This window comes from Schistocerca americana, chromosome X (genome assembly GCF_021461395.2).
Source record: "Schistocerca americana isolate TAMUIC-IGC-003095 chromosome X, iqSchAmer2.1, whole genome shotgun sequence".
NCBI classification, from domain to species: Eukaryota; Metazoa; Arthropoda; class Insecta; order Orthoptera; family Acrididae; genus Schistocerca; species Schistocerca americana.
The window spans coordinates 606,134,005-606,161,710 of NC_060130.1; the positions used below are offsets into that span (position 1 = coordinate 606,134,005).

Genomic DNA, 27,706 nt, shown 5'->3' on the forward strand with positions numbered 1-27,706 from the left:
ATCGTCGTTGTACGAGACCAGATGCTGCTGCACACAAGAGTACAGGATGGGAACGCCGTTCCGTGATTCTGTACACGAGAGTACTGGAAGGTAATGAGAGGATTTCATCATTCGAGCCCTAGCCATCATACGAGGAGCATGGGACGGTGTACGAACGGTGAGCTTACAGGCGTGCTATTCATGTATGGCATAGTTGAGCACAACGGACGAGTCGTTGGACGTACGTATCGTGAACGCTTACCAATCAGACACCAGCTACGACTCAGTTTGTTTGCGCGTCTGCATCGAAACTTGTGCGAGTACGGGTCATTAGGAAGTGGCAGGGTTAGTGAGTGCACGCCACGATCGGCCCGTTCGGTCGTAGCGAAGAAAGTGTGTTGGATGCCGTGGTGATTAATCCAAGCACCAACAGACGTGTTATTGCTTCGGACTTAAGACTGCGTCTTTTGAAGGCCTAGTTCTTACGCGCCTTTGATGTCCAAAGGGTGCAGATATTGCACTCCGGTGGCCATCCTGCAGGTGTGCGTTTCACACAGTGGTTTCTGCAGCAAAGTGGCCAAGATATGCATTTTTCACCTTAAGTGTTGTTCACTGTTGAGGCCACATTCACTAGGGATGGCGTGTTCAGTCACCGCTATGAGCATTTGTGAGCACCAGAAAACCCACACCTAGTGTGGCACCACGCAGCACAACATAGCTTCGCAGTTAACGTATGGGCGGGTTCGATCGGCGACTGCTTAGTCGGGCCGTTCCTTTTCCATCCCTCTTGACCCCCGCGAATTATCAGACACTTCTGAAATAGGTTCTCTCCGGCTTGCTCTACTATGCTCCAGCAGATGTGGTTCCAACATGATGGGGCGCCTGCCTATTTTGGACTGGCTGCTCGTAGGCATTTAAACAGGCCAAACCTGCATCGATGGATTGGGCGTGTTGGGCGTGGTTGTCCGGTTCCTTGGCCCTTACGCTCACCGGAATTATCAAGCCTGTTTCTTTCTGTGGGGAGTCATAGAATTTCTCATATACCGCTATTCGGTGGTGTCTGAAATGGATCTCGTCGCAAAATCGTTTGCGAAGCTGTTACAAGCAAAGAAATTCTAGCTGTGTTCGAACGTGTCGGTCAGTCAATGCTCTATCAGTGTCGGGCATGTGTGGCGTCTGATGGTGCAAACTTCGAGCATCTGTTGCAAAATCAGAGCTGTATTCATGTCGTACACCATGTGTACTCCTTATGTCCAATAAATGGTTCAAATGAATCAGTCTCTTGTTCCTTTCCGATCTTTGACCACTGACGTTTGCGTCCATGGATTGCTATGCAATTTTCAATCCTAAATACGTGCTCCACCTTCTCTAGAACTTTATCAAAATATTTCTAGCACACCCTGTATACGTAGGAGACGGAACAGATCACAGGCAGGATGAAAGATATAAGGAAGAAGAAGGAGAAGACAGGTGATATCTACCACCATTTGTGAAATGGGTGACAGTCTAAGAATAAACATCGAGACTTGTATCCTAGGGAAATTGACAGCGTCGAATGGTGCAGTTTTCGTCAACTTGGATGTGACTCACATGTGGATCAGTGTATTTTGCCATTTACAATTAGTTTAAACTAGGAACGTTGATATAAGGACTGCATAACCCAATACTTCTGGCTGGACATAAGTGAATGCGATCAAGAAATTTATTGTAAGAACTCACTGTTTAACAGCTTGTACTAGATACTTACTATATTTTATTATGTTTTACAAACAATGCATAGTTTTCGCACATGGCCCCCAGTCTTACTGTTATAGAGCGACATATCTTATTAAATTCTAGTAGTTACCTTCGTTGTCTGGGGCCTTACTCAGGTTCGCCTGTTTGAATTTATCTCTAAAGGGAGTCGATGTTTAGTCATTGTGTTCTAGTTGTAATACCCACTCTATAAACAGCAAACCATGACTACATGTTCTAGGAACCCTATCCCCCCAAATCTGCCGGCCGCGGTGGCCGAGCGGTTCTAGGCGCTTCAGTCAGGAACCGCGCGACCGCTACGGTCGCAGGTTCGAATCCTGCCTCGGGCATGGATGTGCGTGATGTCCATAGGTTAGTTAGGTTTAAGTAGTTCTAAGTTCTAGGGGACGATGACCTCAGAAGTTAAGGCCCATAGTGCTCAGAACCATTTTAACCATTTTATTGTGCCACAATTGGAACTGATTCGTCCGTTCCGTCGGCCAGAACCTTAAACATAGCGGCCCACTTTGTAGTTTAGGTATCAGTAGGTTATGTGCCCGCACTGAATTCCATCTTCTCCCTTCTGTCATCAACAATACAAACACGACACTGCACTTTAGAGCTCACAAAGTATAGAAAGTGGAATGTAGTGGAGAAGAATCACGCCTGCAGGAAGTGTAATATGATAAGTAGAAAGTAAGTGTGCTAAAGATCATCTTGACAGTTCTTATACTGGAGTTTCTTACCACGTTTGTTCCAGTCAAGTAATCACTTCGTCAAATTTCCCAATTTTATCCATTATGTCGCAAGTCAGTTCCGAATACTAAGGTGTGTAGGATCAGTGCTTCCACTTTTGTGAGTCGGATTACTCTCATTAATTTTGAAAATACTCCCTTCTTTCCGAGCAGCACGGTTACTCCATTCTCGGGTAAGACGTTGATGTGCAAGTATGTTGACTCCAGTAACATAGAGTCGATTCGAACAGTGCGTCGTGGCACGTTTGTATCACGTTTAATAGTATCTTAAGTTCTGTTTAGCCAGTAAGTATCAGTTTGTGTGTATCTTCATTTCGTGATCTACTGCTAGGTACGAAATATGCGAAGTATAGACAGACGAGCGGTATGTCACTGCCGATTAGGCAGCAATACCGAGCCGGCCGCGGTGGTCTAGTGGTTCTAGGCGCGCAGCCCGGAACCGCGGGACTGCTACGGTCGCAGGTTCGAGTCCTGCCTCGGGCATGGATGTGTGTGATGTCTTTAGGTTAGTTAGGTTTAAGTAGTTCTAAGTTCTAGGGGACTGATGACCACAGAACTTAAGTCCCATAGTGCTCAGAGCCATTTGAACCATTTGAACCAGCAATACCGACTGCAATTGGTCGCTCTACTCGACGCAGCAACAAACGAGCTATTTACCAAGTAATTTCGACCAATGTTTCGAATGAAACTGTCTCGCCAAGTTCTGCTATAGAAAATGAGCTGTTATGCCTAGCAGTAGTGGCAATTGATCCCGGTATGTAGTCTTAGACTCGTAGAAAAAGAAGAAAAATAACAGGAGCTGCAATTTTTTAAATTTGTTTCAGAACGTTTCTCTCGGGGACTGTAGGCTATCTAACAGAATACGGTACGTTTTTCATCAGTGCCAAATTTGCTGTGCGCATCTGTCTAGTCGGTACATCCTCCGTCACGCACCGTACGGTGGCTTGTGGAGTATCTATGTAGATGTAGATGTATCTCGCAAATAATTTTAAATTCCTAAATTTGTCTTTAATTTATTAGTCACTTTGCTTAAATACAATTATTTACACTCTGTATTTGCAATATCTAGATGTGCATAAAAATGCTATCGGTAGTGGCGCTGCTGGTGGCCACCACCCTTGTTAATTTTATGAGGGAGCGATAGATTACATTAAATCGCAAAAGGCTTAAGCTCTAGAATAGGTAGTCTTAAAAAAAGTTTAATTAAATTTTTCACTTAATATTACTTCATTTTCTTTATAACTTAAACATTTTAATATCGCGTTGTTCCATGAATACCCAACATTGATCATGTGGAGCTCTGGATGATGTAATTATTGCCGTTACCAATCCATTAATTTATATTTTATGACACAAGTTTCAGAATACCGATCACTGCAAAAACTGAGGTTATCAATGCTTTTATATTTGTACCCTCTCTCAATAAGAGACTTCCTGCTTTGACTTTATTTTTCAGAATAGTTCTTGTTCCCTGAATGATTCTATAAATTCTAACGTGAAGTTCTTATACGATGGTGTCATATCGAAGCGACACTAATAATTATTTCATCCAGAAAGAACGGCGTCGTGAAACACAACTACGCCAGACAGGCAAACGGGTCGCAGCCAGACAGCCATATTACCACACTCAGGCGGCGAATAGTCAAATCACTTGGAATTTATAGACAATCAGCGACCCGTCGCTGCGATCTGCAACTTCCGCAACACGTGTGATCTACAGATCCATCGCCTGACATGACGACCAATTGCTGCGATCCAAAAAAATGGTTCAAATGGCTCTGAGCATTATGGGACTTAACTTCTGAGGTCATCAGTCCCCTAGAACTTAGAACTACTTAAACCTAACTAACCTAAGGACATCACACACATACATGCCCGAGGCAGGATTCGAACCTGCGACCGTAGTGGTCGCGTGGTTCCAGACTTTAGCGCCTAGAACCGCTCGACCACCCAGGCCGGCGCTGCGATCCGACGTAACCTTATTGCGCAACGCATTCCATCATAACAATAACGTAATATCATTGACACTAATACTATCTCTGTTCCCGGCCGAAGACTGATCGCCTTGCCTGGTACCTTCCATACTCGCTCTAGGACCGTACGCCTTAGGAACTAGCCTCAGAACATTCGCATCACTACTGCTGCTATCGCCGAGTTGTCTGGGTATTGCGAAGAGCGGAGTTGCGCCACGCTGTACCAATGGAAGCCACGTGGTGTTGCGAGCCAAGGCCGCAATGGCAGACACGCACGTTATCTGCGGCTCTCTCCCACACGGGACACTTCGCAGACGCTTGCAAGGTTTCCGTCCCGGCGAGCTAACGTACCTGCGGCCACGGCGTCCTTACGGAAAAGTTGCTCTCACAAGGACAGTGAGTGTGCTGTGGCCGTGGGTACGCCCAGGCACCACCTCCACCTTCCTGCATGCTCTGATTCTTCCAACTTTTCTGACGCAACAGTGACATGTCGTGTAAAACTCCTTATACGCTATGTCTGAACTTATCCCTTATCTGAGTTGAAGGAGTCAGCAGAAGACAGCGTTAACCCACAAGAGCATAATTTGAATTGCTATATCTTATTTGTCTGATTAAATTCAAAGATAGGAACATAAATTCAATAACGGGAAATAAATTATGTAATGGACAGTTCTTTGTAGCGGTACATATGGAGAATGTTGTTACCATTCAAAAACACAACAAAAAAATGTTCAAATGTGTGTGAAGTCTTATGGGACTTAACTGCTAAGATCATCAGTCCCTATCCCGAGGGAGGACTCGAACCTCCGCCGGGACCAGCCGCACAGTCCATGACTGCAGCCCCTAAGACCGCTCGGCTAATCCCGCGCGGCAAAACACAACAGAGAGTGTCATCAGACCCATCCTTACTAAGTTGTGGATAAACCAGGGTACGATTTGTGCTTTTACCAGTGGGGGGGATGCCTTAATGGATTAGTAGAATTATATATGTTACTTGCTTGGACCGTGGCGTTACGCATGGTTAAACAGCTATTTATAAATAGATGTTAATGCCGAAACTCACTATTCACGCGTATGCACAATCAGAAAAGCTATTCCTTGTTATATCTTTAAAAGTAAAGCTTATTTACAAAATCATCTACATACAGGTATACGAGGGGAATTCAAAAAGTAGAGGCACATTTGTGAAAAGCTGTACTTATTCTGATGATAGAAAACTGAAACATATTAATAGTATTAATAGTAAGACTTATTAAAAACTTTCAGTGTTCGGTTCCACAAATTTAAATTATATGTAAAGTTTTACTCCAGTGCGTGGGAAATAAACATCCCAGGTTGGGATGCATAAACTAAAACCAGAGGAGGGGATGGTCTGATGCAGAGAGGGGGGGGGGGGGGGGGGAATCCCCCCTCCCATCCCCCCCTGCAAATCGCACACTGGGATTAACACTATCTTCCTCCGATCCCTTCAGTTATCGAATACGAGAGTTGCCCAGAAAGTAATGCACCGCTTTTTTTTTCTCAGCCGAAAACAATGCTACGAACGCTAAACGTCATGTAAATATTATTTGAAGTCTCCTGAGAGAGCGCGCCAAGTTTCCGTCTCTCCCGACAGGTAGCACAGCTGCAGGACAGTTTCAAAATGGTGTTCGCGGGTGATGTTCGTTACAAGCAACGTGAATTTCTAACTGCAGATAAATAAAGTCTGGAGAATATTCACAAACGCTTGTGCCAAGTCTATGGAGTATCTGCTGTCGATAGAATCACAGTTAGCCGCTGGGCATGGAGGGTGAGGTCATCAGAAGGCGGTTCGGCGGGGCTCCACGACTTGCAGCGGTCGAGGAGACCTTCCACGGCTGTCACGCCTGACACACCTCACCTAGCCCCCTCGGACATCCACTTGTTTGCACCATTAAAGGATGTCATTCGTAGAAGACATTTTGAGGACAATGAGGAGGTGGTTCGCACAGTGAAGTACTGGCTCCGCCACCAGGACAAGGATTGGTACCGACAGGGCATACACGCCCTTGTTTCTCGTTGGAGGAAGGCCATAGAATGGGATGAAAATTACGTGGAAAAATTAGGTGTGTAGATAAAACACCATTTTTTCGCGTGTGTAATTTTCATTATGTTCAATGAAGAATTGTTGAAGAAAAAAATGCTGTGCATTACTTTCTGGGCAACCCTTGTACATTTTTTGCAGTATTTTTTGCTCAATTTACTCTCCGCATCAGAATCTTTGTTTATTATACAGAAACTGATTTAAATTTTATTTTTCACTTAATTTCCGTGAAGAAATAGCTGTCTTCCTGCGACTCACTGTCACAACCAGTCATGGTACCCGGGTATAACGCTGTAAATGTTGATTTAAGTCTTACGTTGTAGGAACTGGATTCCTTCTTGCCTGGTGTTTTGGACGCTTGTTTCATTTAATTTGAAATTTTATTTTCCCTTGTCGATGCCGTGTTTGTGCTATTGGCCACGTCACCTGGGCAACATCATTTCCGCTAACAATGCTTGCTGAAACATGAAACCACGAAGCTGATCATTGTTACTACGATCTTTCACCTTCCGTTCCGAGGCCACTTCCAATGGTTAAATTAGACTCGTCGCCTTGTGCTTCTGGGTTAGATGCTTTTTCGCAACAACGTTCGACCATGCACTATACAGTGACTTGCAGAGTATACATGTACGACAGCGTGCTGAAACGTAATGCCCCCGAATTTTTTGTGCGAAAACTCTTAAAGCTTTTTAAATAAAATAGACAATTCTACATCTTCCTTTTTCATGTCTACATACATTGATGAGTCAAAACATTATCACCACTGCTTAATAGCTTGTTTTTCTGTCTTTGGAACGAAACAGATCACTGCTTCTGTGTATTAGGGATTCGGCAGTTTGTTGGTAGGTTTGTGGAGGTATCTGGCATTAGATGTCTACGCGCAGGCCATGTAATCCGCGTAAATAACGGGCCGCTGATTTGTGTACGTGGTGATGGTACGTGATAGCGCCAGATGAATTCCACAGGAATTTGGTCGCCGAGACATCAACACGAGTTCACTATTATGCTCCTCAAACCACTGCAACACGGTTCTGGCTGCGAGACGTGGCAATTGTACTGCTGAAAGATGACATCGCCGCCGGGGAAAAACATCAAGCATGAACTGTCTTCGATTACTACCACAGGTCCCATGTAAGCGCAGGAAAATCTCTCCCATAGATAATACTGCTCCCGTCAGCCTGCGTCAGTGGCACGCTGTACGTTTCGAGCCACCGTTCGCCTCGATAATGACGTTTGTGGTGACGACCATCGACCATCGACCTGAGTCAACATATGGACGCGTAGGGGTGGTCTACTGCGGAGGTCCATGTTCAACAATGTACGATGAACGATGTGCTCCGAAACACTTGTGGGTGCACCAGAATTTTGCTCTTTCGGCAGAGATGCCACAGATCACCGTCTACCCTAGTTTACTAGCAGACAAGCCTCCCAACCCCACGTTGTGAAGAGTCGTGGGCGTCCACCCATTTAGCGCCTAGTGCTAGTTTCAGTGTCCTTCTGCCTGTTTCTGTAGGCTCAGGACAGTAGCACATGAACATTCGACCAGCTTCGCCGTTTTCGAGATACTCGTTCACAGGCTCTGCATATCTGCATATTAATAACAATCAGCCCTTTGTTAGAGTCACTTATCTAAATGGATTTCCCTATTTTCAGCCCATATCTTCGATCGGATGATCCCACTCCGTGTCTGCTCGGCTTGCACACTTTTCTTACCGCGTCACGTCTCCGCAACGTCACCGGCGGCATCCAACGCCACGGCGGGCAGTGGTCTTAATATTTTGGCTTATCAATGAATTTTCAGCACTCAGCCGCTACAGGGCTCAGAATTGTAGCGTATAGCATTGCGGTGTGTAACATAACTATGTCGCTGATAGCGAAGCAGCGGTGCCAGAAGAGATGAGGTTGTTGCTCCGTCAACAAAATCAAACATTCTACAGTGATGGTATCAACAAACTAGTCTCTCGGTAGGAGAAATTTGTTCGTCACCAGGGTGAATACGTTGAGAAATAAATTTGTAGACATGGAGAATAAAGGTGTAGAACGTTAATAAAGTTTGTTTTACTTAAAAAGGTTTAAGAGTATTCACATAAAAAATTCGGATGCATTGCTTGTCAGCACCCCTTCGTATATATAAATGTAGAAGAGTGTTACACTTAACCAACAACGGAAAATATTATATACGGGTATTGGATCAAGTTTTACAGATGCGACTTAATTCTAACCGCCAGATACTACACACCCTTCTACCTAATAAACGAAGTTCTCTTAGCGCAGGTAACACGCAAACACTCTACCATAGCTTCAGCCCATGAAATTAATTTTTTTCGTCTTAGTAGCCCCTCACCTAATCGAAGAGCTGATTCTTAAAGGCGCTTACAAACTTTAAGAAGTGTTGCTAAGCCCAATAAAGGTTCCACTCCAGGTGAAAAGTGATGCGTTGTTATTTTTAGTTTATCTCAACTAATGGCTGGCCCAAACTACCTTCCATTTCAACTACACTTATCGATCCCCACCGTGTCTTCCAATAATACAATAAGCGCTTCACTTGGACGAAGATTCCTGTAACAGTGCTTCACTACCAACTGCACATGTTTTTGCTCATGCTCACTTCAGTATCACTAACATTTCCTTAATTCCACACGAAACTGCACTTTCATTTGTGCGGGTCACCTGTAATCCTACCGCTCTTCACTTGACACAATTATCGTTCCTACGAGACCAACACACCGCTTTAATTAGATAGTGAAACTCAGCATCTCTCTAAGGTTGCTCCACTAACACTTACTAGCTCTAAAAATAAATTATTTATAAGATACTAACGTCCTGAGTCATTGGCCCTCATCCCACTTGAGCCAATAAATACACTGCCCGGTAACATCAGACGTTGGTAACAACATGGATGGTTCATAACGTATTAATTTTTGAATTGATATTATCTGTGAGTTACACGGTTACAACAAACGACCAGGCGGAAGGGAAACGTGACCAGACTTGGAAATATTCGATTAGATGCATACTATATGCGAAATTGCGTCCTCTTTCACGCCTCGCTAAGTATGTTTAATAACGCTTGTAACTATGATACATGAAAGTATTATCCTCCGTTAGGACCAGATGTCCGTTAGGCACTCCTACATACTAAACACTACCGACAGGATGACGCTTCTGGTCATCGGTGGACTACCGGTGCCTGTTACCAGTTAATCCAACTCAGATTGCCACATGCGTAGACCAGTGGCTTTCTCGCTCAGATTCATCAAATACATTTTTGTAAGCCTTCACATTAATCAAATGAGGAACACAACCGCCATCGGAATATGATACAGTATATTTTATTCGTCGGTCTTGATGGCTGTGGTGATAAAATATTAGTCATCACATAATAGCTGCCTGCAGTAATGTGGCACGATACATATCATAAATGATGATACACATAATTCCCTCTTCTAGGCGATACAAGGAAATACTCTAAATCACGAAAATAGACCTTTTTTTCTTTATTGAATTCCGATTCCCCACGAAGGGGGGCGGGCTGGCAGCAGCTTAGTATGCCACTCTTCAGCCTACAGACTTTGTTTTAAAAAGGTGAAGATAATATATAATAAAAAACAGGAGATAAAATCGGAGACAAAGGGTAACATGGCGAAAAAATCGTGGAACTTAAAACATAGAACAAAGGGATGATGATGCTAATAAAATGCATATGCACCAGACAGGTAAAATAATAGACAGACAATTAAAAAACACGGCGACAGTCTGGTTTCTGTTCGCAAAAGACATAAAATTCACACCCAGCGACAACATGGTTTCTGTTCGCAACACAGGAATAGACGAAACAACACTGAACAGTCACTGGAACACTGCACTAAAATATGGCATACCACAGCCGAGAGCAGGTGGGGGTAAGCTGGACAGATGATGGGAAAATAAAAAAGGGGAGAAGGTGAGGAAAAGCGAAAGGGGGGAGGGGGGAAAGGAGCCAATTGAGGATGAGGACCAATAAGAGAGGTGGGGGGTGGTGGGCAGACGCGACAGGGAGTGGAGAAGGCAGTGGATGGGAATACAAAAGGACTCGGGGGGAGAAGGGAGAGTAGGGAGAGGTTAGGCGGGGAGAAACACAGGATGAAAGGGGGAGAAGAGGGAGCCCAGGGAAAGGATGGAGGAAAGGAGGGGAGGGGGTGAAGATCAGAGTTGATAGGAGGGATAAATGGAAGGAGAGAGGGCATCATCCAGGAGGGGGAGGTGATGGAAGCCACCTTGGGAAAGGAGATGAAGGGTGTTGAGATGGAGGGTAGGGGGGGGGGACAACAGTGAAGGCGTGACAGGGGGCGGGGACAGGAGAGGAGAGGAGCAACCAGGGGGTGAGGGGGATCAAGGCTGCGGGAGGTGCAGAGTATGCAGATATGTTCGAGGAATAGGAGTAGATGGGGGAAAGGAATGAGGTCATAGAGGATCCGCATGGGGGACAGGAGGCACATATAGAAGCCAATGCGGAGTGCATGGCGCTCAAGGATCTGGAGGTACTTATAGAATTTGGCGGGGGGGCAGATATCCAGGCAGGACTGGCATAACAGAGGAGAAAATAAACCAATGAAACCGATATATTTAAACATATTCTCAAGTATAGGCTGATAGGTTTGTCACACGAATGAAACAGTCCAGCTCATTAAATTATCTGCACAACATTTTTAAGGAAATTCACGGAAAATACAAGTACTGAAGAAAATATCTGAACTATCACGAAATCCAACCTATCAATTTAAATTGGCAGAATAATATTTGGTTTCTGTACGGTCCAGACGCATTAATGGGCCCACCGCCTATATTCGATGTCAACGTGCAATTACCACTCACAGGCGACAGGTGGCAGTGGAGGGTATGTAAAGCGAGTAGGGGGGGGGGGGGGGGGGGGGTCACACTGACAAACAGCGGAGCGGTTTATGTAAATTGAGGGCCGAGGAAGGGGAAAGGAAAGGAAAGGGGAAAGATTGCTGATGTCAGTTACATCGGGACATTACGCGGAATCAGCGTCTACGAGTGAAAATGTGTACTGAACCGGGGTTCGAACCTGGGATCTCTTACTTACTAGGCAGGTGCGTTAACCGTGTCCGAGAGAATAGACACCACACATTTATATTATCGATTCGCCTACACGGGTAATGGATCCACCCTCTTCAGTGCAGATGCACAAGTACGTTTGATCTCCTGCAGGAATCTCAGAGTAGCGGGCATGGAGGAAATGAATGGGGACTGCAGACAGGTGGCTTTCGATGGGAATGTGGGTCGGTCGTGAGCCGTGCCGAGATAGTCCGCACAGTTGCATTGAACACTGTGTCCTGGGTCGCGCAGTGGTTAACACACAACGTACCTGTCCAGTAAGCAGGAGATCCTGGTTTCGGATCCTGGTCCAATACATATTTTCACACCTCGCCGCTGATTCTGCGTAATGTCCCCATGCAGCTGACAGCAGTAATCCCTTTTCTTCCCTTCCATTCCCTTTCCTTTGCGTCCGAAGGTTTAAATGGTTCAAATGGCTCTGAGCACTATGGGACTTGACTTCTGAGGTCATCAGTCCCCTAGAACTTAGAACTACTTAAACTTAACTAACCTAAGGACATCACACACATCTACGCCCGAGTCAGGATTCGTCCGAAGGAACGGACACCACGCATTCATATAACGGAGCGATTAATTTGACATACAAAACCGGAGGCCAAAGGTGGAAGCGTTTCCGAAACGGCTAAGTCTGTAAACTGTTCGTGTGCCTCCCTGGTTAAAGCATACCGAGCATGGAAAAATGGCACTATCCAAAACCGGCGCTAAGATAACTATGATGCACCAGAGGCCATAGGTGACGGGGATGAACGAGGCCCGCGGAGAAGTGCACGGGCGAACAGACGTCCAACTGTTAAGCAGCTGACCGCCGATATGAACCACAGGGCTACCAACAGTGTCTTCTCAACGACCGTTCAGCGAACGTTGCTGCTTATGGGTCTCTGCAGCAAGCACCTGGTTCATGCACCACAGCTGACTGCTGTTCGACGGCGACAAAGGCTGGAATCTGCACGCCAACACCACAACTGGACGTCCACTAGTGGTGTCAAATGGCCTTTTCATATGAACAACGTTTTATGTTCCTTCGGACAGATGGCCATTGACGTGTACTGTGCGAAATGCCTGAGAGCAACCATCCTGCAACAATCTTCAGAAGAGTCCAGGCCTGAGGAGGGAGCGTCATGGTCTGAGGAATATTTTCGTGGCATTCCCTACGTGATCTCGTCCCTGTGGCAGACGCAATAGAACATCACAAGTATGCATCTATCATTGGAAATCGTGTAAACCCCTACATACAGTTTGTTTTTCCTCGGCATGATGGCATCTACCAGCAGAACAATTCAACGTGTCACATAGCTCGTAGTGTACGTGTGGAATTCGAAGAGCACCATCATGAGATTACATTACCCCCTGGCCACCAAAGTCCGCGGATATAAACCCAATCGAGAATTTGTAGGACCCTCTCGATCGAGCTGTTCGTACCATAGATCCTCACCCGAGAATTTTAGAGCGCTAACAATGACTCTGGACTCAGCATGGTTGCACATACCTGTCGGTACCATCCAGAACATCTTTGATCTCTTCCTGCAGGTCTCGCGGCAGTCCGCTCTGCAAAAAGTTGTTTTTCAGCTTTTTACAGGTGACGCCATTAATGTGACAGGACAGTGTATATGTAGTGAGAAATGGTACTACACAACAAAAGCATTATTGAAAATAAACTACATATAGTATACAATAATGTTTAATCATATCTACAGGAATGCAAAAATTATAGCTGTCTCCACCAACATGTTTGAACACCACTGCGCTTTACTCGACATGGCGTTATTGGAGATAGTATTCCCCTCGCTTTCATCCGACCTTTGAACTGACTTACCCGCACGGCTGTAGGAGGATCCACAGTTTCACGTGGATTCCTAACCATGTTGCACCCCGGCATTTTTCACATTAACAAAAATATTGCCAAGGTTGAAAGCGGTGATAAATGACACGTGTAAACTTCCAGATTAACGACAGAATTCTGGATTTTTTTTATGTGTAGTCTGGCACTGAACCACTGAGCCCCGCAATATTTATAATAACGTAAACAAGAGCACCGTAAAGGCTCCATGACATAAGTCCTGAAAACTCATTAAACTAATGTTACCTTGGGAAAAGCAAATAGTACACGGGCATTTTATGATCAACATAGCATAGTACGAACGTTCAACTACAATTCATGAAACAGTATAAGTCCCATTAAACTTAATCATTACGTTTCTGAATATCGAAATATCATCGAAGAATTTGAAATTTTGGAGTTCCAAAAGATGGCATTAGCAAGACTACTATTTCTTAGAGAAGGCGCCTGTAATGACAATTGTTAATGACGATTTTCAAACCAGAATAATTCTTTACAGTAATCGATTGAAACATACAATTAGGCCTCCAAATCTTATTCTTCATCATTCCGTATGTTGAGCGAAAATTTTACTTATTTCACAATTTCAGTCCTGTAAGATAGAATGCACTTTCCTTCAACGCACAAGGTCGCGCCTGATACTTTTCTTTCTCTTCCGCTCTCGCACATTTCTCACTTCAGTGCTACATATCGCACTCGCTCCATTCACACAATGCGTGAGCTGAGTTGACATTGAGACATGTCTGTACTACCTTGGGCGTCGGCGACGCGAAAAGTCCACTAAAGGTGGTGTGTAGCTTCATCTCCCTGGGCCGTGTCTCACTCCGACAGCACAGCTAAATGTCGCTGATTGCGTGGCTCCGATGATTGTGTACGTTTCTTCTCGTCCCTCATCTCCACGTGTCGCCTAGAGATGGGACACCCGACAATTTTCAACAACCGATTTGCTAGTCAAGTTTTTCTTCGTTCAGTCAGTTTTTTCAGTCGAATCAAACAACAACCGACGTCAGTCTCCATCTTTCAGTGGCTTCACCTAATGTGAGAAAACCGACTGACACGAGTGTCTGTCGGTTACGTCATTTGTATGAATGTTTTTCACTCAGTTTATAGGTTTGGCCCGTGCGAACGCAGTGTGCTGAGACCTGCGCTACGGGTGACTGGCTAACTATTTCCGCCGCCCGTCACCCTGGCCCTGGCAGCAGCAGGATGCTGACGTGAAGCGTGCGAGACGCAGGCGCAGTCTCAGAGCTATATTGAAATGGTTTTTTATTAATGGATATCATCACACTTTTTCAGAAAAGCGGAAATCAGGCATTCGCAAGAATTTGGCGATGTTCCTTCCTTCTTCAAGTACCCCAAAGAGAACTTTTATGCTTGCTCAAATTTTTGCACTCCGAATGAAGATTTATTAGTTATGTGTTAATTGCACCAATTGCACAGCAATCTAGCTATCGGTTTTAATTGGTGAAAAACAGAACTGATCTTTCAGTATATAATTAAATGAATATGTATGTTGCTTATTTTAACTTTGCTGTACGCATTCAGATATACTGATGTCCATCTGTAGGTGGTGCTACCCTCTGCAGTATGTATACCACAGTTTATATTGTCCATACCACTGCTTTGCTTCACCTAGTGAGTGTACTACAGACTGGTTTCACTCAGAAGAATAACTGGATAGCGACTAAATCATTAAACAGTGGTTTTAGTTGAATGAACGAATGAACACATGCTTCAACTGACAGAGAACATAAAGACTGGTTTCACTTGAAATGCAAGAATGAATAGCTCAGCCGGTATGCAAAACACCACCAGATTGTGTCGACTGTTTTCATTCGATTGCTCCCAGAGACTGTTTTCACCCGAAAGAAAGAAAGAAATAAACAAATACATAAAGCTACAACTAATGTTTGCCTACAATCGAATGAATCGATTCTTTTCATTCGGTTGCTCCCATCACTAGCATCACTGCAGATATGGCGGATGTTTATGATCCTTCCCTTCTTGTCCGTCCCACGCCTTTCTCATATCTGCAGATTTCTAATCCTTTTCTATTATCTACGGTAATGATGTGGGTTGAAGAAATGAACTAAAATTTGTACGAGCGTCAGGATTCGAACTCGGGTCTGCCGGCCGTTGTGACCGAGCGGTTCTAGGCGCTTCAGTCTAGAACCGCACCACCGCTACGGTCGAAGGTTCGAATCCTGCCTCGGGCATGGATGTGTGTGATGTCCTTAGGTTAGTTAGGTTTAAGTAGTTCTAAGTTCTAGGGGACTGATGACTTCAGATGGTTCAAATGGCTCTGAGCACTATGGGACTTAACATCTATGGTCATCAGTCCCCTAGAACTTAGAACTACTTAAACCTAACTAACCTAAGGACAGCACACAACACCCAGCCATCACGAGGCAGAGAAAATCCCTGACCCCGCCGGGAATCGAACCCGGGAACCCGGGCGTGGGAAGCGAGAACGCTACCGCACGACCACGAGATGCGGGCTGACTTCAAATGTTAATTCCCATAGTGCTCAGAGTCATTTGAACCATTTTAACTCGGGTCTCCTGCTTACTATGCAGATGCGCTAAACGAATTCCGGCACTGGAACCAATTTTAATTCATTGCTTCAGCCTACATCATTACAGTAGTTAAAGGTGAGACTCAACGTGTCTCAGTGTCTCACGAACATCAACTGTATATGATTAATATACTTTCCTGTTGTTTCCATATTCCCTGTTTCACTCAACAGGGAGTTATTACAACAATTCTACAACAATCTCAGTGATCTGCCTAGTCTGTTTATGGTGAGCGTTCATCACCTTATGTGACCACTTAGACATATTTCTATGCTTATTTCTCTCTTTTTTTGCTCAAGCATCTTAGTTTTACATCTGCTTACGGGCAACTCATCACCCCCAATTAAATTGGTCGCGTCTATCTGAGTTTTAATTCGTCTCGTTCTTTCCCAACGATGAAAATCACGTTCAGCTTCCTGAAACCAATTAACCTTCTTTATTGTACATAGCGGCTCAATGTACGTCCATCCAACACGAGTCTGACATTTACATAATCGAAAATTCATCTAGAATCAAAAGAAAGATCTTCTAAAATTTTAATATACAATAGACATATTGAACTACTTCATGTGCTTGTTTCCGTGGATTATCTGACACAAAAGTTTCAGTTACATCTTATCAACCTGAGACTGATGAAGATAACGACGGAATAGCACAGTCTCTGGTTTGTAAATCTTTATTAAACTTGTGAATGCCAAATTATTTGCTAACGTTTTTGTTAACTATTGTCGTGTTTTCCTTTCGTATAGTTCGTTTTCTTCTTTGGCAGTTACTCTCTGAGACGTATACGTATAATTTAGCCAGCAGTGGTATCTGGCTCGTAGTGACCGCTCCGTATTTACGAAGACAAGACGAAAAGTTCTCGAGCTAGCAGTGAGCAGTTGTATTTTAGAAAAAACGGCTCTCATTTTCAACAAAGTACCACTTTTGGATCAGTACACTGTTGTCCATCGGTTTGCAGGTGCGCACATTCCATCCCTGAAATGCGATACTGCGAGTTCTACAGCACACTCATCTACATTTATCAAGAGCTCTTCATTGGTCTCAAAACGTCTTCCAAACACAACAGACCTTAGAAAAGAGTGGTTCAGTGGCAGGAACCGAGAACACCTACCAAAAGATTGTTATGTGTGGACAGTTATGCAGATCTTTTTCGTTCCTTTTGCTACCTTTTTCTCAGTTCTCCAGCAATGCACATCTGCAACAGTCGATAAGATATTAGCGGATGTGTCTGGGTACCTGAATCTGCCTAGTTGTCGTGGCATTGCAGTTCACCCCAAGTTATGAAAACCGACTGCTACATTTATACCAATTTAGCAACCAAACAATTCGTGTGGTTTGATTACATAAACTTCCCTGGCGCACTGACTGATTACACTGAGGTGATAAAAGTCATGGGATAGCGATATGCACATGCAGATGGCGGTAGTATCGCGTGCACAACACATAAAAGGGCAGCTCATTGGCGGAGCTGCCATTTGTACTCAGGTGATACGTGTGAAAAAGTTCGGACGTGGTTATGATCACACGACGGAAATTGACAGTCTTTGAACGCGGTATGGTAGTTGGAGCTAGACGCATAGGTATTCCATTTCACCAGGGAATTCAATATTCCGAGATCCACAGTGTCAAGAGTGTACCGATAATACCAAGTTTCAGGCATTACCTCTCACCACGGACAACGCAGTGGCCGACGGCTTTCACTAAACAAGCGAGAGCAAAGGCGTTTACGTACTGTTCTCAGTGCTAACAGACAAGCAGTACAGCGTGAAATAACCACAGAAAAACCACAGAAAGCAGTGTGGGACGTACGACGAATGTGTTCGTTAAGACAGTGCAGCGACATTTTGCGTTAATGGGCTATGGCAGCAGACGACCGACTCGGATGCCTTTGCTAACAGCAGGGCATCGCCTGCCGTTCCTCTCCAGGACTCGTGACAATATCAGTTAGACCCTAGACGACTGGAAAACCGTGACCTGGTCAGATAAGCCCCGATTTCTCAATTGGTAAGAGCCGATGGTAGATTTCGAGTGTGGAGCAGGCCCCTCGAAGCTGGACTGAAGTTGTCAACAAGGCATTGTGTAATCTGGTGGTGGTCTATAATAGTGTGGGCCAAATGAGCCGATCATTAACTGGAAATGGTTGTGTCCGGCTACCTGAAGACCATCTGCAGCCATTTATGCACTTCATGTTCCCAAACACCGAAGAAATTTTTATTGATGACAATACGTCATGTCAACTGGCCACAATTGTTTGTGATTGGTTTGAGAACACTCTAGATAATTCGAGCGAATAATTTGGTCACCAAGATCGCCCTATATGAATCCCATCGAACTTTTGTGGGGCATAATTGAGAAGTCACCTCGTGCAAAAAATCCTGCTCCGGCAACGCTTTCGCAGTTATGGACAGCTGTAGAGGCAGCATGGCTCAGCATTTCTGCAGGGGACTTCCAAAGACTTGCTCCATGCCACGTCTAGTTGCTGCACTACTGCCGGCAAAAAGAGGTCCGACACCACATTAGGAGGTATTTCGTGACTTTTGTCACCTCACTGCACAATGTGAAGGATCTTCAGCCGGAACATACAGTCACCTTGACACGATATTGCGCCAAGATGATTGTATGATCCGGCTGAAAACCTGGCAAGAATATAATCATCGTGTATTAGTGTTCACTCAGCTGTTTTTATCACAATATCAGAATCGTACGCACTCCATATCACGCAGAAAGTTTTGACACGTCCACTAATGTGTGACTTTTTCAAATCGTCATTAATTTATCTGTTTGAAATTATAGGATTTTCTAATTGTCTAATACGGTTTCTCTTATCGGCAGGTTTTCTGGGCCGTGTGTCGGCAGGTCTGAGAAAGAAGATTGCGGTGCTCACAGACGACCGCATGCGGCACATGAACGAGATCGTCAACGGCGTTAGAGTCATAAAGATGTATGCTTGGGAGAGAGCTTTTGCCAAAATCGTCGCCATTACAAGAAAGTAAGTGACATCTATATTATTGAGTGTATACAATTTGTCCGCGAAGCTAGTGCAGAATTTTTATATGATGACAGGAGAGATCCATCCGAGTATTTTGATACAACGGATCTCGATTTAGAAATATTCGTATCGGCACTAAAGTATGGAGACAAAGAAAGAGTTGTGCCATGGTATTAACACCACCATCGACAGTACCCGGCCATCGTCGCATCTCCACACTGAGTGATAGGTTAAAAGCAGCAAATGTATGTAGTAACAGTTTTCTGTTTGTTGATGTATTTATTACAATAAAACGTTTTAAGAAGCACATTGTTGTGGCGGTATAGCTTAGAATACCGTGTGCCGTACCATGACTGGAACGTGGAAGGTTTACCTTCCACGGACAAGTGCTGTACAGACTGAGCTACCCAAGCTCAATTAGGTAGAGCACTCGTCCGCATAAGGCGGAGGTACCAGGTTTGAGTCCAGGTCAGGTACGCAGTTTCAACCTGCCAGGAAGTTTCAAATCAGCCCACACTCCGCTGCACAGTGAAAATTCATTCTATAGAACTTAAAATAGCCTGCACTCCAGATCCTACTGCAGACCATATCTTTCCAATAACAGAATTAAAATGTTACTACTTGCATGTCGCTTGTTATGTGTTATTCTTACCTCCTAGTTCCCATGAAGCAACTCTCCTGGCTGCAAAGACTTTCGTTTGGGCTTAATACTGACGCGCAGGGTATTGCTGTTACTTAATATGCAATTAATGTAAGTTAATAAATCTAAGAAAATATTATAAAAAGTGCAGTGAATAATAAATTAAGAAAAACTACACTCCTGGAAATTGAAATAAGAACACCGTGAATTCATTGTCCCAGGAAGGGGAAACTTTATTGACACATTCCTGGGGTCAGATACATCACATGATCACACTGACAGAACCACAGGCACATAGACACAGGCAACAGAGCATGCACAATGTCGGCACTAGTACAGTGTATATCCACCTTTCGCAGCAATGCAGGCTGCTATTCTCCCATGGAGACGATCGTAGAGATGCTGGATGTAGTCCTGTGGAACGGCTTGCCATGCCATTTCCACCTGGCGCCTCAGTTGGACCAGCGTTCGTGCTGGACGTGCAGACCGCGTGAGACGACGCTTCATCCAGTCCCAAACATGCTCAATGGGGGACAGATCCGGAGATCTTGCTGGCCAGGGTAGTTGACTTACACCTTCTAGAGCACGTTGGGTGGCACGGGATACATGCGGACGTGCATTGTCCTGTTGGAACAGCAAGTTCCCTTGCCGGTCTAGGAATGGTAGAACGATGGGTTCGATGACGGTTTGGATGTACCGTGCACTATTCAGTGTCCCCTCGACGATCACCAGTGGTGTACGGCCAGTGTAGGAGATCGCTCCCCACACCATGATGCCGGGTGTTGGCCCTGTGTGCCTCGGTCGTATGCAGTCCTGATTGTGGCGCTCACCTGCACGGCGCCAAACACGCATACGACCATCATTGGCACCAAGGCAGAAGCGACTCTCATCGCTGAAGACGACGCGTCTCCATTCGTCCCTCCATTCACGCCTGTCGCGACACCACTGGAGGCGGGCTGCACGATGTTGGGGCGTGAGCGGAAGACGGCCTAACGGTGTGCGGCACCGTAGCCCAGCTTCATGGAGACGGTTGCGAATGGTCCTCGCCGATACCCCAGGAGCAACAGTGTCCCTAATTTGCTGGGAAGTGGCGGTGCGGTCCCCTACGGAACTGCGTAGGATCCTACGGTCTTGGCGTGCATCCGTGCGTCGCTGCGGTCCGGTCCCAGGTCGACGGGCACGTGCACCTTCCGCCGACCACTGGCGACAACATCGATGTACTGTGGAGACCTCACGCCCCACGTGTTGAGCAATTCGGCGGTACGTCCACCCGGCCTCCCGCATGCCCACTATACGCCCTCGCTCAAAGTCCGTCAACTGCACATACGGTTCACGTCCACGCTGTCGCGGCATGCTACCAGTGTTAAAGACTGCGATGGAGCTCTGTATGCCACGGCAAACTGGCTGACACTGACGGCGGCGGTGCACAAATGCTGCGCAGCTAGCGCCATTCGACGGCCAACACCGCGGTTCCTGGTGTGTCCGCTGTGCCGTGCGTGTGATCATTGCTTGTACAGCCCTCTCGCAGAGTCCGGAGCAAGTATGGTGGGTCTGACACACCAGTGTCAATGTGTTCTTTTTTCCATTTCCAGGAGTGTAGAAAGAAAAGAACCAGTGACTGTTGAACAAATACCACTATGTCCACGCATTGTTATAAAAGAAGAAGTAAGGTCTTTTGCAGTCGTTTCTGTTTTTTCGCATTCGCACACTATCCCGTAGATCATGTGCGCTTCCGGCACACGAAGGGTGGAATCCAGGACACAATCAGCCATGCGAAGAAGGGCTAATGTCCGTCGTTCTTAATGATCTGCATGTAGCACTCCAATACACGCTCTGCGTTCGCACCTGCCGAGGCCGCGCAGTGTCTCTGGAAACGCAACTCAATGACGATCCATGAGAGGACTTTGTTGCAACCAGTCAGAAGCGCCATGTCCACGGAAATCCTTACACAGCATCCACTTCGTGTCGCTGTTCTTCTATTCTTATGTCAGTCCCGTAGCTGTTTCATCTTCCCACGCTCTTGTTCGTGTTGCTGCAACTCGTTCGTGCGTGTCGCCTGCCTGACTTTCTGCTGTAGCTCCTCCAACTCTTCTTCCATCCACGTAGATTTCTAATTGCTTCAAGGAAAACTTATTTCTTATTTCTTTAAGTATGCACTGTAGCTTTCCTTCTCTCAATATTATGGACATTGTTTGATCCTGGAAGAAACTGCCATTATCTTCTCTCACTGCCGACTATCTCTTGCATCCCCGTATCACATGTTCCGATTTATTTCAGAGTTACACTCACATGAATTGCCCAGTCGTTGGTTTCTTCTATTCAGATAGCCCGGGTAAGGTCTGTGTCCACTTAAATAGTGCATCATTAGCCTGGATGGCTGCATATACACCATCTAATCAAAAGTATCAGGAGATCTATTAGTGGATATTAATATTGTGGGTGTTGTGAACTGGCAAGACAGCCAATCCACTAGGACGGGAGGCCGAAGGGCACGCGTTTAAGCTCACGCAGGATGGCGTGAGGTCTGGAACAGGACAAGGTCTTTATAGTAGCAAAAATAGTACGTAGCTTCTGGAATACTTAACTTTAATCCATAATTGGTGAACATCGGTCTGACGGTACATGCATCACAAGATAAATAGCAATTGATAATGGCGCCTTGCTAGGTCGTAGCAAATGACGTAGCTGAAAGCTATGCTAACTATCGTCTCGGCAAATGAGAGCGTAATTTGTCAGTGAACCATCGCTAGCAAAGACGGCTGTACAACTGGGGCGAGTGCTAGGAAGTCTCTCTAGACCTGCCGTGTGGCGGCGCTCGGTCTGCAATCACTGATAGTGGCGACACGCGAGTCCGACGTATACTAATGGACCGCGGCCGATTTAAAGGCTACCACCTAGCAAGTGTGGTGTCTGGCGGTGACACCACAGCGGGTGTCCACCCTACGCCTTTATGGCAGCTTGAACTCTGCCGGGGATAGTATAACTTAGGTGTCTTAATGTCAGAATGGAAGGCAATTGTTAATCAAGATCCGAAATAAGGAAATTTAGTAATGTTGGACTGTAGGGTCTGGAGCAATGTCGACATTCTAACTCATTCCAAAGGTGTCCCACTGCATTCAAGTCGGGATTCTGGGTGGGCCAGCCCATTTCAGGAATGTTTTTTGCCACAAACCATTGCCTCACAGATGCTGCTCTATGTCAGGATGTACTGTCATCCTGATCCAAACTATCATTGTCTCCAAACAGTTTCGCTCTCCTGTACGCAATACAGAATGCTATAAAATGTGTTGATATTCTTCTGCATTCAGCATTTTCTTAACCTTTGTAAGGGGACCGCACACTACTACGAAAAATATCCACGTACCTAACACCACGTCCTCTGCTGCTTCAGAGGATGTGGTTTCGTTCAAAGATATTCTCATTTCGTGACGTATGCACAGTAGCCATGTCTGAATCAGCCTTTACGTCCGGACTAAGTGCTGCCCTCTAGCAGCTGGAGCTTGAACTACTTCATATGTCTCAAATCTTAGTAGTTATACGAGCAGTCGTAGAAGTTACAACATGTGATCACCTGGCTGAAAATGACTTACAAGTTCGTGGCGCCCTCCAGCGGTAATGCTGGCATTCAGTATGGTGTTGGCCCACCCTTAGCCTCGATGACAGCTTCCACTCTCCCAGGCATACGTTCAGTTAGGTGCTGGAAGGTTTCTTGGGGAATGGCAGCCCATTCTTCACGGAGTGCTGCACTGAGGAGAGGTATCGATGTCGGTCGGTGAGGTCTGGCACGAAGTTGGCGTTTCAAAACATCTCATAGGTGTTCTATAGGACTCAGGTCAGGACTCTGTGCAGGCCAGTCCATTACAAGGATGTTATTGTCGTGTAACCATTTCGCCACATGCCGTGCATTATGGTCGATCAGGTTGAAAGATGCAATCGCCATCCCCGAATTGCTCTTCAACAGTGGGAAGCAAGAAGATGCTTAAAGCATCAATGTAGGCCTGTGCTGTGATCGTGCCATACAAAACAATTAGAGGTGCAAGCCCCTTCCATGAAAATCACGACCACACCATAACACCACCAACTCCGAATTTTACTGTTGGAACTACACACGCTGGCAGAGGATGCTCACCGGAAATTCGCCATACCCACACTCTGCCATCGGATCGCCACATTGTGTACCGTGATTCATCACTCCACACAACGTTTTTCCAATGTTCAATCGTCTAATGTTTACGATCCTTACACCAAGTGAGGCGTCGTTTGGCATTTCCCGGCGTGATGTGTGGCTTATGAGCAGCCGCTCGACCATTAAATCCAAGTTTTGTCACCTCCCACCTAACTGTCATAGTACTTGCAGTGGATCCTGATGTAATTTTGTTGTTCTGGATAGATGTCTGCCTACTGCACATTACGACCCTCTTGAACTGTCGGTGGTCTCTGTCAGTCAACAGATGAGGTCTGCCTGAACGCTTTTGTGCTGTATGAATCTCTTCACATTTCCACTTCACTATCACATCGGGAGCAGTGGACCTAGGGATGTTTAGGAGTGTGGAAATCTCGCGTACAGACGTATGACACAAGTGACATCCAATCACCTGACCACGTTCGAAGTCCGTGAGTTCCGCGGAGCGCCCCATTCTGCTCTCTCATGATGTCCTTTTGAAACCACTGCGACTCTAAGGGCAATATGACACGATGCACTCTCGCAGGATAAATGAAAATGAAATTCTGACTTGCCTTCTGGAAGGGACTTCTTCTGATACCGACTCAGATGTTGATAGTAGCAGTGAAAGAGGAGATGATATCTTACCTGAAGACAGTGATCTCGATTTAGAGATAGTATGCTATAACAAATAATTTCCAGACTAATCGTAAAGTCCTGGAAGCCCAAGTACATCATCAGTACCACTAGCAAAAAATGTAAAACTATTGTTTCAGTTGACAAACATACAGCAGGAGCAAACGATATACCAATACCTGGCACCTCAAGGCACTGTGTAGGGTGTACCACTAAGAAGAAACCTTACAGTATCAGATGGGAGTGTCCTCTCTGTCAGCTATCCCTATGTTATCTGCCGAAAGGATTTGCAGTTTACCTTACCACCGGAAGTAACAACATTTCATGCGCAACGGCTCCGTTTGAAACTATCCCGTATATGTTCCATAAATGTATATGACACTTTTTTCACACTGTTTTGTCTTAATGTATGTCTAATAATCTAACAAAAAAAAGAAAATTCAAAAATCTAATTTTTAATGTTCCGAGTATGAAAGGGGTAATAGGTAAAGTCCTATGGCATTCACCAAGTCGAAACTCTTCCATGAGATTGCCGGAGGATATACCATGATTCATCACTCCAAATCACTTGTTTCCAGATATCTACTGTCCAGTGGCGTCACCCTTTACGTCACTTAAAGGTGAGTATGTGACTTACGAGGAGCTGCTCGACCATTGCACTTCGTTTTTTAACTCCCTGCGCACAGTCACTATGCTACCTGGATGCTGGTAGTACTTAGGATTCACGAGTGATTACTTCCCGCGATTCCGTGCGGTTTTTTACGCGCACCCTCCGCAATGCTCGACGGACGCTGTCTGTTGGTACATGAGGTGTGCCTGGTCTTGGTTTAGCAGTGGTTGTTCCTTCGCCTTTCCACTTCACAATTACATCACCAACAGCTGAAGGCAGTTTTAGAGGGTTTGATATGTCTCTGATGGATTTTTTACTCAAGTGACATCCAGTAATCAGTCCACGTTCGAAGTCACTGAGCTCTCCTGAACGAGCCATTCTGCTGCTGCTGCTTCTCTACTGACAACACAACACTCCAAGCCTCCTGTTTTACTAGTATCTCTCGTGATATCTAATGCCGGCCGTTGTGGCAGAGCGGTTCTAGGCGCTTTAGTCCGGAACCGCGCTGCTGGTACGTTCGCAGGTTCGAATCCTGCCTCGGGCATGGATGTGTGTGATGTCCTTAGGTTAGTTGGGTTTAAGTAGTTCTAAGTCAAGAGGACTGACGACCTCAGATGTTAAGTCCCATAGTGCTTAGAGCCATTTTTGTCATCTAGTGGTCAGTTCTGCATTACATAGGACTGTCCTGATAGTTTTAACCACATAGTGTATTTTTAACTAAGCAGCTCCATCTCGTTTGGGAGGAAACTGTTTAAGCATATTCTTGTTGTTCCTGTGTTTCAGTAGCGCACCCATTTTTGCTGAATCTGTACTTTAATTTCTTAGGTTGTCTTTGGACGTCTCCCTTCTTCAGCCAGTACTTTGCGCTCTTCTTTCGAACTTTCAGGTCAATTGACCAGATTTCCAGAATAACTAGCAAGGTCCCTGCCGGTGTAACCGCCTATGCACACACAAAACGAAGAATCGCACTTCGCAACATACGTAACAGGTATCAGTTGCCTATTGGCTCAAACACTAGCTACGTAAACTGCAGTAGCCGCTAACATTGTCTCGTGATATATTCTAACACTCGGTAACGGGTGTCCGAACCTCTCGTGTCCATTACTCTCTAATTTCTGCATTATGTTAATTACTTTTTTGCAGACCTGTTGCATCTAGGAGGAGAAATTCTCTTTCATCTAATACTAATTTTTGGTGAGGTCTTGTCTTTTTAGTAATCTTTTTTCGTTTGTTATAGGATTTATCCTTCTTGGTAGCTTCCCTTTCGTCACAAAGTAAACTGTCTTGTGCCTGGTCATTTCAGATTTATTCTTCGTACCTCATTATTGCAGCGTTTGAAGAGCGTGTTTGCATATGTCTTCCAGTTCGTGTCTTGAGCCTCCTGCTGCCACCAATAGTAGGTGCTCTGCGCACATAATGCAGCCTCCTGCTTCTCTCATGGTACCTACCTTTTCCGGCAGCGGCTCAAGGGCGATGTCCGAGAAGCCGAGGCTACAAACGGAGCCTTGTGGACTTCCTTTGGCTCCTTCTTTCGTTTTCTGGAAAACCCAGTTCGTATTTTCTGCCACAGCAATAATCCTTAACACTATTACAGACGGCTCTTGGAAATACGGCATCTTTTGGTCATGAAAATAATGTGGTACACAATAGGTTGTCAAACAATCTTGCAACGTCAACCAAAATTCCCACCATTTACTTTGCTGTTGAGTAAACACCAGCGAAGAGCACTGTTTATGGCGTCCACCATGAATATTCTTTCCTTCTAAAACAAGTCGGATATCTACAAGAATCCTGCTGGTATCTAACAACTCACACAAGAGGCATATTGGCTTCGGATCCTTGTCATCTTCCAATTTGAGTATGGTTGCCAATATGTCATTCTAAGATTGGGTATCGATCCTTGAAGCAGACATTTGTTGTTTAATTGCGTAAGGCACGGCGCGGCTCTGTTTCTCAGTATCTGTAGAATCTCCATTTTTATTGCGTCAAACAATGAAACGTCAGAATGGGTGTAGGCACTTCTTCGTCGCGAAGACTGGGTGTATGCAGCACTCCACGCAGATCTGTCTCGTGCAAGTCTCTTCATCAAATGGTTCAAATGGCTCTGAGCACTATGGGACTTAACTGCTGAGTTCATCAGTCCCCTATAACTTAGAACTACTTAAACCTAACTAACCTAAGGACATCACACACCTCCATGCCCGAGGCAGGATTCGAACCTGCGACCGTAGCGGTCGCGCGGTTCCAGACTGTAGCACCTAGAACCGCTCGGCCACTCCGGCCGGCGTCTCTTCATCTCTGCATAACTTAACTGCTCACTTGACATTGATTAATATCGTAAAGCGTTGGTCGTCTGTGATTTTTAGCTCCACACCACCCTTAATTAGCGAACTGACAGCTCCTCTGCAGGCACTTTATTGTAAATAGTAGAGTAATCACGTAGATGTAGGTATCCTCGCCACCTCAGTACGTCTTCTATCAATCTGTTTCTTCTTTTTGTCAAGTTATGCCACACATTTCTTTTCTCTCCAGTTCGACTCAGTACCTCTTCATTAGTTAGCCAAACTTCCTATTTAATCTTCAGCACTCTTCTGTACTACGACATTACAAAAGCTTCTATTCTTTTCTTATCTGA

At 45.3% G+C, this 27,706-nt stretch overlaps 1 protein-coding gene across 2 annotated transcripts in view; it reads left to right on the forward strand.

The window, feature by feature from the left end:
• LOC124555103 (ATP-binding cassette sub-family C member 4-like) overlaps positions 1–27,706 on the forward strand; it is a 264,506-nt gene that overhangs the window by 85,070 nt on the left and 151,730 nt on the right. For both annotated transcript variants that reach the window (XM_047128901.1, XM_047128902.1), the window contains exon 6: positions 18,867–19,023. In XM_047128901.1, the coding sequence (XP_046984857.1) occupies positions 18,867–19,023 (157 nt within the window). The remainder of the gene's footprint in view (positions 1–18,866; positions 19,024–27,706) is intronic.